The 12,507-nt window shown below is 36.7% G+C and overlaps 1 protein-coding gene across 3 annotated transcripts in view; it reads right to left on the reverse strand.

The window, feature by feature from the left end:
- Positions 1-246: 246 nt before the first annotated feature.
- Positions 247-12,507, reverse strand: part of TMX3 (thioredoxin related transmembrane protein 3) — a 37,510-nt gene continuing 25,249 nt past the window's right edge. For all 3 annotated transcript variants that reach the window (XM_062201785.1, XM_062201787.1, XM_062201786.1), the window contains 7 exons: positions 9,684-9,782; positions 8,039-8,096; positions 7,766-7,819; positions 6,932-6,988; positions 4,656-4,785; positions 3,199-3,267; positions 247-1,518 (listed from right to left, as the gene is read on the reverse strand). In XM_062201785.1, the coding sequence (XP_062057769.1) occupies positions 1,258-1,518; positions 3,199-3,267; positions 4,656-4,785; positions 6,932-6,988; positions 7,766-7,819; positions 8,039-8,096; positions 9,684-9,782 (728 nt within the window). In that variant the 3' untranslated portion in view covers positions 247-1,257. The remainder of the gene's footprint in view (positions 1,519-3,198; positions 3,268-4,655; positions 4,786-6,931; positions 6,989-7,765; positions 7,820-8,038; positions 8,097-9,683; positions 9,783-12,507) is intronic.

Below are 12,507 nucleotides of genomic sequence, written 5' to 3' on the forward strand. Positions count from 1 at the left end.
CTTTAAATGTTTAGTAGAATCCTTTACAATGAATAATTATTCAATGAATAACCAAATAATAGTTATCTAATAAAAATTCTAAACTTAGCTAAGACAGAGGCTTAAAAAATAACACTCTATAATAAGCATATCAAACTGTGATTTAAACAATATCAATTGTTAGTCATTATTTGGGACAGAACTGTCATATTATCTTATTAATGACAGAAGATGAGGTCACTGACTGAATAGAGTGACAGAAGTGAGAATGGAGGTCATTTGACATGCTCCTCATCAAGAACATGACATTACATGATAAATGGGTATCAAGAAATTTCATGTATACACACATACATATTTTGGACTATAAGTTACAACAAAGTTTATATACCATAAACATAAAAATATGATATATATTACTTTTTGAATAGCATCAGATTTTTATCAAAGAAAATATTAGAAGAAATCTTAATATATAAAATAAAAGTGACTCAAAATAAAAACACTAGTCTGTCATGGCTAAAAAGCAGGATAGGATTAACAGACACCCTTCCCTTCCTGTAATGACGGATGAATACCTGTTCAGAGTTTTTCAGGGCATGGCTGAAACCACTGCTCCCAGAGAATCCTGCTTATTTTGCAAAGGTGATCACAACATTATTTTTGCCCACTATATATGCCCATATGAAAATTTTGTAAGTAACTACAAAGTTAAAAAGTAACATTTCCTCTCCTTTAAAAATAACAACAAAATAAAATTACTATATTATATAAAACCACATTATTTTTATCCTCATAATCTTTATTTGATATTCAGAAAAAGTTATTAGTTTTCCTTAAAGTGCTAGATTTTTAAAGACTATTTTGTACATACAAATCTTATCCAAAATATATAAGGGGAAAGGATTGTAGGAGGCAGAGGTATTATCAAACATGTATCTTCTACCTGACCGGCCAATTGTATCCTCTGTCCAAGAACTTTAGTCACAGAATATTCAGAAAGAGAAACATGCAAACACAACTGATGCTTTGTAATAACAGCTATAACATAAATCTGACGGAGTAATGTGATTCTGTTTCTTTTACACAAACCATTAATTTCTTTGCTCCAAATATCTCCCCATTTATGAATGGACTACTTTAACCCATGCAGCTGATATTAGCAAAATACAAAGAACATGTTTTCTTCTGTAAAGATGATTGATTAAATGTCTAAATTCAATAAATAGACTCTTTAATAATCTGAAACACCATCAAATATTGTACACTAGGAAAGTCTCAATCTTTCTTCTTTTCTAACACATCCTTGGGTTCTTGCTCAGTAGGCACTAAAGAGCCTCCACTGCTTGGCTCCTGCTGTTCTTTGTTTTCTTCTATCTGTTCTTGGCTTTCAGTTTCACTTTTCGATATTTCATACCGTTCCTCTACGTAACCCCCCTCAGTGTCCGCTGTGTAGATTCCATAGCACATGATACTGATGACACCCAGCGGCAGGCCAAAGAGGAAGCAGCCCATGAGTGGGGAGCTCTTGAATATAGACTGTGGAGAAATGATTAAAATGCAGTTCCTCTCAGATGGAATTGACACAAAAGGCATGCAATGAATTTAAAAGCATTGTAGTTTTCTTTCCCTTGTCGCTATTCAAGTTCCAATGATTCCTAACAGTATTTCAGCACTATCATGTTAAAGACACTGTAGGAAATACAAATTCTATTTGCCAGCATGCAAAGAGAACCAGTTACTGGCAGTGGCAAAAGGGACCATATGTTCTACAACCTTTTCTGAAGACACTGATTTTTCTCACAATAACCACAAAGTCTCTTTAAGATGGTTACAGGGTGCCAACAGTCTTGGGGTTTTTTGTGAAAACTCCAGTAATTTTCCATTAAGAAGGTTTGCACATACTCTCTTCACATGACATATTTAACGTTTTTTACTCATCCGGTTAGTGTTAAGGCCTCATTAACTTATTAATTTTCTCATCTTATTTACTATATCCCTAGCTCTGAGAAAAGCAAAGGTAATTTTACTTAATGGGTTTTCAATAGTAATACTATTTGTGGATTGTCCCTCTGACTCCTGAGACAACATAGACACGCTGAGAAAGAGAAAGATCAATTTGGATTGAGACAGAAGAAAGCGTCATAGAATGAAGTTATAGTTTGGAGTGGGAATTTAAGGATGAGTAAGAATGAGGCAGAGTGAGGCACAATGTAAACACTGGCAATGAGTTCCAGGAAAGACTGAGCCACATTCAAAAACCGAAGAGGAAAGCATCGTAGATGGACATGGTATGTGGATGCGCATCACTGGAAAAGGGGAAAAGTGGTCAAAACTGATTCTCTCAGTAATAATAATCATGTAGTGGTACAGAATGGATTGAGATGAGACCAGAGGAAGCAGGAAAGTTAGGTGAGTTTGACAGCAGTGATGAGACATATTTTGGCATTATATTTACATGTCACAATAGTTATGAATAAATGTTAGGATGGACAAATCAAGAAACCATTGTTGTAAAGGACTTGACTCATATTTTTAAAAAATATTCATTTAACAGACAGCAAAAGGCAGGACAGGCAGAGAGAGGAAAAAGAGCTCTCATGTGGCTGCTGCTTCCCTCCGTCAAAGCCCAGCATGGTCAGGCACACACTGAGCACCTTAACAACAGTCTAAACGCGCGCCCTTTGTCACACTGTAATTCTCCATTAGAGAAACAAGGTAGGACAGAAAAAGAAAAAAAAAGAGGAGGAGGAAGAGAAGAACATTTGTAAATGATCCTTTAGTTGCTAATTGGGGAAAGTACAAAATTAATGGCATATTTAAACTTTAAGATCTAAAATTCACTTTGACTACTATAAAAGAAAATGGATTGACTTCCCAAGACATCATTTTCTTCAAGATAGCACTTAAAATTTCACATTATCTACACAATCATCAAATCACAGAAATTAGGTAAGATTTTACACTGTAGGTTGAAGAAATAAAATCTTTTAAGTCATACTACCAAACTACTTGATTCTAGTTTCAGTTAACTCACAAATCATATAGAAATGAATAGAGAAACTTTATTTCCACCCGATGAATAAATTTTTCTAATGGAAATACTAACTAGTTCATATCTTATAAATCAGAAAGGTCTATTTAACCTAATCCTTTGTTAAACATAATGAATCCTATACATTCTTAATGACCAACAGACATTAAATAGTTAGAACTCACCACTATGGTAGATTTGGCATCAAATACTATTCTCTTCAACCTCTGGAAAATGCTATCACCTCCTTGGGCCTTCAATTTAACAGGGAAAAAAGCTGTTACTTAAATAATACTACATCAATTTTCTAAGGTTTGCAATGTATTATCATTCTTGTCAAAGGGTTGAGTACAAAACAGCACCTAGAAGAGTGCCCTGGAAGAGCTGTGTGGTAATTCCTCCTGCCTTCCATGTTAAGGCAGCTCAAAAGTACCCATCATCTCCAATTCATAATCCTCAAAGCTTGACTGCTGTTTCCCCCCACCCCCACCAAGTCATGGCAGCGCCACCACTTGTTGAGTCTGGGCAAATATTGCTCAGCCAAAGCTGCAAAGCCAGAGCTGCTGCAGGAAACCTTTGGTGTGTGTAGGGGGAGTCTGCCTGAACACAAAGCTCAACAAAAAAAGCACTGAGGGGCAGAGAGAGAAAATTCCTGACGAAAATCAACCAAATCCCTAAATTCAGCTAACTGTGAAGTCCAAATTATTCCTTGAATTCCCAAGCAAAAAAGACAACCTCTTGTTGCCAAACATTCTAAGTTCTAAGTTACCAGTAGATTTTCCCTCATACAGATCAGGTTCATTTCAACCAAAATCTTACTTTCATAAATATAAAATGCCTATGATTATTTTTCAGACTTCCTGACTTTGACCCCAAGTAAATGTGCTTGATATTATTCTGTGAGCCAACTTTCATATCAAGTTTGTATAAGACTGAAGCAGAAGTCCCATAAAAAAATTTCACTTTGTGAAAGCAATGAAGTTTCTTATTTTAGTTTATTAAGAGGAACACTTGTAACAATCTGGTTGTGACCTGAGGCAATACCTTAACCCTCTAATATGGGTTGTAACTCAGTTTGAAAAACAGTGTTGCAAGATTTATAGGAAAAAAAAAATAGAAAATTAAGATTACTCATTCAATCAATGAGTAGTATTGTTATGGGGTTATATTGGGAACTCTCTACTGGGGCTCTGATTGTCAATACATTTCCTTATCTCTTAAGAAATTGTGATATGCGATTTCGTTTGCAGATTTTTTAAGAAAAGTAATCTTAATAACTTAATCGAATTATACTTTTGGACCCAGAAAAGTTTTAAGAGCAAAGAAAGTTTACTCCTGGAATTGTCTTACAAAACACAGGCTTCTTAGCATCCACCCTAAGTATCAATAGGATTCTCTCATCACTGTGACAAACAGAAACATCTTTCAAAAAACTCCTAAACAGGATATCTCCACCCACCAGCAACCTCTGCCATGAAGAACCTTTTATGTCTGGGAGAAGGCAACGCAGCCTGTAACAGGAGAAAGACAAGGTACAAATCCCATGCTCCAGTAATTCTTTCAGGTTCTGAAGCAGAGCTGAACTACAGTTTTCCTCTACTTCCTCCCCACCATCCTTCTGCAATGGCAGTGAACAACTTACCTCTACTGTGCCATCCAGAATGTTATTAATGAATTGGACCATGTCTTTGGTATCCTTAATCTGTCTGTCTAGCAAAAAGTATTGCTGGTTTGAAGTATTCAATACAACCACGGTTGGCACTGCCAATTCACTGAAAATATAAAAGCAAAACCAATGTCTACATTAAAAAAGTGATAACAAATATTTCGATATTTATTTACATCTCAGTTGGTATAATTATAGAATAAAGAAGCTATAGATATTACAGCTTTGCCTCCCCTTTGCGCACAGGAAGAATATTTCAAATTCTGCATTGATTTTAAAATTAGCTAAATTAAGATTACAAGAAAACGTTAATAAACACAGCTGAGCAACTGTGATTAAACTAAAGGCTAAAAATTATGACACAGGAAGTAGCAATTTCTTGGCACTATTATCCCTTGTCACAAATTTATTTACATTGAATGCCATCACTTTGCAGACCATCTGTAATTATCTGTAACCCCAGTTCAGTTAAATGTACACAGGTAATTAGAGAGGCCATAGTCTCTGGAGTCACTGTGCTTGTGTTCAAATCAAGGGCTTCCTCTTAAAGTGGCAGGATATTGGCAGTGTTAAGCTTGTTCTGCATACCACTTTTCACTTAAGGGTGGGTAAGAGAGTTCTCTTAATGACTGCCTATTCCAGAGAAGGTTGTCTGACTCCACCTGCCTCAGCATGCTTGGTGGTGAAAGAGCATCTCTATGTTCCAGAGCCCTGAGCTAGATATACTTCCCCACACAATTCTGGAAGCCCATGGAATATAAGCATTTTAAGATGGGCATTCTCATTTATCCATTTTTTATATCAACACAGTGAATACTCACTAAATGTCTGCTGGAAAAAAAAATTCAAATTTATTCACTAAAGATGTGGTGAAAGTTTTCATTTCTTTTTTCTTTTTAAGATTTATTTGTTTGAAAGGCAGAGCCACAGAGAGAAATAGATCTTCCATCCATTCCTCAAATGGTTGCAACAGCCAGGGCTGGGCCATACTGAAACCAGGAGCCTGGAATTCCTGTCTCTCATGTGGGACTCAAACTGGCGCTCATATGGGATGGAGGCATTGTAGGCATTGGCTTAACTTGTTGTGCCACAATGTGGATCCTGTGGCAAATGTTTCCTAATATTATTTTTCTTAAGTGTTAAACTGGATATTTAAATAATAAAAATAATAGGGCTCGGAGCTGTGGCGTGGCAGGTAAAGCCACCACCTGCAGTGCCAGCATCCCATATAGGCGCTGGTTCAAATCTTGGCTGCTCCACTTCCAATCCAGCTTTCTGCTACGGCCTGGGAAAGCAGTAGAAAATGGTCCAAGTCCTTGGGTGCCTGCATCCACATGGGAGACTCAGAGGAAGCTCCTGGCTTCAGATCAGCACAGCTCCGGCCGTTGCAGCCAACTGGAGAGTGAACCAGTGGATGGAAGACCTCTCTGCTTCTCCTTCTCTCTGACTGTAACTCTTTCAAGTAAATAAATAAATCTTTAAAAAAAATTATTTACAATTGCATATTTTCCTATAAAGTTAATCTATTAAAAGTTATATCTACCCATTAAAATGGAACTTCTTAAAGTATATATTAAGCAGAAGCTACAAAATTTAACATTTTTGAATGATACATTCTTTGCAGAATACTATAAATTATAACACTGACTAAGGAAATAATTATTTCTTAGTACAGGGTAATATTAAAGTTCAGTAAGTTTCAAATATAAAATTTAAAAACAAATTTTTTTCCAAATCATACATAATCTTTACCCCAACAGAAACATATCCATGAATTTAATCAATCTTGTTTGGGTAAGGAAGAGCAGATCAAAAAACTTCAGGATAGTAGAAAGAGAAAAAATTAAGAGAAGTTTACTAGTATTAAAATGGAGCCTGACAGGAATACCCCATCAATACCCGGAAGTATTTTTCTGTTGTAGATATGCAGACAGCATGCATTTAAGATGGTATTTAAGGGCATCCGCAGTGGCTTACACTCCCATTTCTCAGAAAGGTGCATGACTTTCTGTGGAATAACTATTTAAAAAAATCAACAAACTCCACTAACAACCTATTACAGAGGTGAAAGTTCAAGTTTAGGATCTACTCTCCTACAAAGATAGAGTAAAATATTTAATGATGGAGTATAAGCATCAATATACAGCATCTGTTAGCTTTTTCTGGCTATTTAACCCTTCTGCTTGTTTTTCAGAAACAGGAATTTAAAAATTGACAGACTCGACAGCAAAACCATGCAGCACATTACTCACTCCATCAGCAGGGTATTTATATAGTCGTTTCCATCCATGTGGCCAAACTGAAAATCCCTAACCAAACACAGCCAAGTGGGAGGGGATGGGAGAAATGAAAAAAGCAAAACAGAGGAGTTAAATACAAAAACAAACAAGACAACAAATCAAGCTACTGAAACATGGTCTGGCAAGCTCATAAACATAAATATTTAATATATAAATAACATAATAAATATAGAAAAGTGTACAAATTGCATGAGCTTATGATATACAAATACACATAAGTAAAATAAAGCAAACATTTTTATGTTACTTATGTATGTTTAAAATGTATAGAAGCAAAACCATTTCAAACTCTGTGTAAGAAAAATTATCTATTTACTCTAAGAAAAAAAACTAATCAGAAGACAAAATATACTATGCAACCTAAAAACTATACATGGATCAATCAACACAAGATTCAGCATAAGAGGAAATAACAGTTATTCACACAGAAAATTCATATTAATAATCTTTTATGGAAGCAACAAAGAATGTTATAGCACAGAACAAAAGTATCATACTAACTTCTGATGCTTTTTCATCTTCAGTTATTCTTTTGGGTTCCATTTCTGATTTGATTGCTCATTTAACTTCATCTCAAACTTATGAATACATATTTATGTATATATTTGCTTTCCATAAAATTTATCTAAAAATATTTATCAGGAAGAAGTATGATACAAATCACAGCTTACTTCAGTTCCTCGATTCAGCTCTGAAAATACGAAATACTACTATGATTTTGCTTTACCTCATTATAAAACATAACTAAATGAAAACAAAGGAATCTTCCAGAATGCAAGCACATACCTATGGAAGTGGTCTCTGTAATCTCTAGCAACTTCCTGAATAATTGACTTTAATCTGTGGTAGAACAAACGTGAATTATTTCAGTACTCCACTTGAAAACATGCAATTGTTCAATTATAGCACCTGTGGCTTTATATAAATGCCTCAGGAAAAGTCTTTCTAAAGCCATACAAAGTGAGCATTGGATGATGTTTGAATTAAAGTATTTCTAAAAAAATAAAAAATAAAAAAAAATTTAAAAAAATGAATTAAAGTATTTCAAGGCACTAATACCTGGTATGTTCAAGTGATGTATTTTTCTCATCGATAACAGCAATAGCCACGAGCTTCCCTGAAATCAAGAGTGACATGCAGATCCAATAAGCTTCATTACACAAACTTCTCAACTGGCATTTTAATTGTGAATAGGAACCGGTAAACAAAAAGGCCTCAGAATCTAATTCCAATTACCTTGCACATGTTAAATTTTATTAAATCAACATATTATGGTACATAGCTCCCTGCGTAACAATAAGCAAAAACAGAAACATCACCAGACCCAGAATAGTAACAGCTGGCTCAGGAACTAGAACAAATACCATACTAAAAAATAATTACAAACAGTAGAATGTGTAGAATACGCCTACTTTGTATTGTGACTCAGATTCTAGAGATAGAAATGACAAATACCCATGTAATGACCCTATTGCCTTACTACTCTAAGACCACACTTTTACTTATTTTACCACATATTACTTATCTGCCAATAGCCATGAGTTCCAATGTTATAAATTTATAAAACATTCCCTCCTAAAATTCAGCTTCTGAGCTAAGTATTTGGTGCAGCAGCTAAGCTGCTACCTGGGAGTGCCCACTATTCAATTCCTGGCTCAGCTCTGCAATCCAGGTTCCTAACGTGCATCTCCGAAGGCAGAAGGCAGCTGGACACTCACCATCCATATGGAAAACTCAAACTGAATTACAGGCTCCTAGCTTTCCCCTGACCCGACCCTGCTGCTGTGGGCATTTGGGGAAGTGAATCAGCAAATAGGAGAGCTCTGTCTTTCAAATAAATAAATAAGGATTAGTTTGTTTTAATTTTTGTAGTTTGCATCTATAAGACCATCTAATTAGGTTTTTTTTTTCTTAAGGTTTATTCATTTTCATCTACTTGAGAGGCAGAGTGACAAAACTGAGAGCAAGAGAGAGAAAGAAGAGGGAGAGGAAGAGTGATCTATGTTCTATCCGCTGGTTCACTCTCCAACAGCCAGGGCTGGACCTGACTAAAGCCAGCAGCACAAAACTCCATCCAAGTTTCCCTTATGGCTGGCAGGGGCCAAGTACTTCAGCCAATCATGTGCTGTCACCCAGGATGCATCAGCAGGAAGCTGGATCAGAAGCACGGTGCTGAGACATGAACCAGTACTCAGATATGGGATGTGGGCATCCCAAGTAGCTGCTTACCCAGCCGTGCCACAATGCCCACCCCTAATTTGCTATGTCTTTTGGTTTTGTATTCCAACATATTTGCTTTGCCTGCAATTACATCAAGACACTATGCCAATATAAGTAAGTAACTTCCCCCTCACGAATAGAAGCAGGCTATATAAGTTTGTTGTGAGATTTACATTAATCGTTCTTAGAAAATCCTCAGTGTAGCTTCTTGGTTGGTTGTTTTTTCTCATTTTCTCATTACACAGGCTCTTGTTTTCCCTCATCACCATCACTTCTACTAGGAAACCTTCTCTTTAGCTAATCTTTGAATGACATTTAAAAGTAGACTACTTGGTAATATCAGTCTATAATCTCAGAAAGAAGGGCTAAAAGAAGGAATTAAAATTATAAAAGCACTTATAAAGAGTTTCCTACAAAATATTTGCATAATCCATTAAAGATAATTTCAGTAGAGTAGATGGAGAATGGTACAAACGCATGGTACCTGTATCTCCAAGTTCATACAAAAGGAAGCCATCCACAGTAAGGTAATTCTGAAATCTCTCCCGGCTGATCCACGATGACAGATCACCATCTTCATACTCTTGAAAACGAAATGAAGTTGATAAATTATACTACAAATACAAATTTAAGACAGTTACAATGTTTTAATCTGGCAATCTATATAAAATTCCTGACATAATCATGTTAAATCCATAAATTTCATCTTTTCAGTCAATTCTAAGCACATAATCAGATGTAAAAAAAGAATGAGGAAAAAGCAATTCTTCCCTATAGCACCATTAATGACAGCAAAAATTAACTGAAAATAAATATTCAAAATGCCCTAAATCAAAAACAAGGAAAAGAAATGTTGGTGCCTGTTATAAATGGTTAGTTGTAAATTTTTTAAGACCTTGTAATAAATTAAATTGTTTGGTAGGTTACAATATTATAACTTTATAAAACAAAGCACAGGGGCTGGCACTGAGGTACAGTAGGCTAAGCCTCCAGCTGTGGTGCCAGCATCCCATATGGGAACTGGTTCGTGTCCTGGCTGCTCTTCTTCGAGTCCTGCTCTGGCTATGGCCTGGGAAAGCAGTACAAGATGGCCCAAGTACTTGGGCCCCTGCACCTGCATGGGAGACCTGGAAGAAGCTCCTGGCTCCTGGCTTCTGATTGGCCTAGCTTCAGTCATTTGGCCATTCGGGGACTGAACTAGCAGATGGAAGACTTTTCTCTGTCTCTTCCTCTCTCTCTAACTCTGCCAATTAAATAAATCTTAAAAAACAAATAAACCATCAAGTATGACAAAAATAAAAGCACAGAATGATAAAATGAAGCTATGGACCCCTAAATGGTTATCCTGGAATGACAGTCATCCTTAGATGAACTACAGGAAATTTATATCAATCTCTCTGCTCTTCTCTATTTTATGACATTTCTCCTTAGTTTCCCATTCTTTCTCATACATACAACTAACACAAACACACCCAGAAATCCATAATACATTAGCTTTTTCCAACTTGAAATACTTCCTCTGGTAAACACAAAATTTAACAACCAAGATAATTATTACAACCTGATTAGAAATATAATTCTGAAGTAATTTTGAAAAATTATTAAAACTGCATGAAAAAGAAGCAAATCTTTAAAAGCCTACAAAACGTCTGGTTGATGACTGGATTTTACCGATTTCTTGAAAGGTGTGCTTTTTCTGTCACTTGCATTGCTAAACAAAACATTTCAGGTTACCAAACCTATGAAACAAGTGACATAATGCAAATCTAAAGTATATATGGATTTGGACTTACAATTTGGAAAAATAAACATAAAAGTAGGAGCTGATTACTGGGCATCAGGTTACTCCTAAGACATGCAGAGCCAAGGAAGAGTACTTTCTCAGGCAGGCTCCACGAATACATTCAGAGCTGAACAGATCACGTTTTTTCCAAAATGGCATCAAAGTGACTGTCAGTGGCAGGCTGAGTTAAGAAACTCAGAGAACAAATCTGGAAGCCAAATCTGATAGCACTAAGTATTTAAACTTGGAGAGAAAAAAATCTTTTTACCCTCTTTAATCCTATTTGTACATATAAAATATGAAGAATAGTGATCTTAAAGATTACTGTAATCATCAAATAAAACAATATGTGCAAGTGCTTATCATGTAAGCAATACTATAACCGAAGAGCAAGCGGAGCATGTACAGCTGTGGATTGTTTTCAATCTCATACTTTCAGATTCAAGTTCTGCCCAAATTCTGATGTCTAAACAGACTTTCAGAAAGCATACCATGAATGAATGAATGATGAGCCAGCAATTTACAGCCTCCTTATCTAAAATTCTCTCATCTCCTTTGTAATCTTTTTTTTTTTTTTTTTTTTTTTTTTGACAGATGGAGTTAGACAGTGAGAGAGAGAGACAGAGAGAAAGGTCTTCCTTCCCTTGGTTCACTCCCCAAATGGCTGCTACGGCCGGCGCACTACACCAATCCAAAGCCAGGAGCTTCCTCCTGGTCTCCCATGTGGGTGCAGGGGCCCAAGCACCTGGGCCATCCTCTACTGCCCTCCCGGGCCACAGCAGAGAGCTGGACTGGAAGAGGAGCAGCCGGGACTAGAACCAGGCGCCCACATGGGATGCTGGTGCCACAGGCGGAGGATTAACCAAATAAGCCATGGCGCTGGCCTCCTCTGTAATCTTTTTTCTTTTTTTTTTTTTGACAGGCAGAGTGGACATTGAGAGAGAGGGAGACAGAGAGAAAGGTCTTCCTTTTCTGTTGGTTCACCGCTGCAGCCGGCGCACCACGCTGATTCGAAGCCAGGAGCCAGGTGCTTCCTTCTGGTCTCCCATGTAGGTACAGGGCCCAAGCACTTGGGCCATCCTCCAATGCCTTCCTGGGCCACAGCACAGAGCTGGACTGGAAGAAGAGAAACCGGGACAGAATCCGGTGCCCTGACTGGGCCTAGGACCCGGGGTGCCGGCGCTGCAGGCAGACGATTAGCCTAGTGAGCCGCAGTGCTGGCCCTCTGTAATCTTAAGATACAACCTACCTCACAGATTACTTTGAGGATAAAAAGAAAATGTCAAGTTAAGAATACAGATAGCACCTGCTCTATGACAATAACTGAAACAGTATTTATTCTGTAGCAAGAAATCAAATTTGGTTCTCATATTTAAAGAAAATGACAATCAGAAATGCCTAGTCTTCACAACATGACTGTTAAATCAGACAAAATGATCCTTTTACTAAAACAAATTACTCAAAAATATCTTTTATTAGATATTCTTCTATATATTTGAATTATTTAAGCAGCTCAAGTCTACTG

The sequence above is a fragment of the Lepus europaeus genome, chromosome 9, assembly GCF_033115175.1.
Source record: "Lepus europaeus isolate LE1 chromosome 9, mLepTim1.pri, whole genome shotgun sequence".
Taxonomy (NCBI): domain Eukaryota; kingdom Metazoa; phylum Chordata; class Mammalia; order Lagomorpha; family Leporidae; genus Lepus; species Lepus europaeus.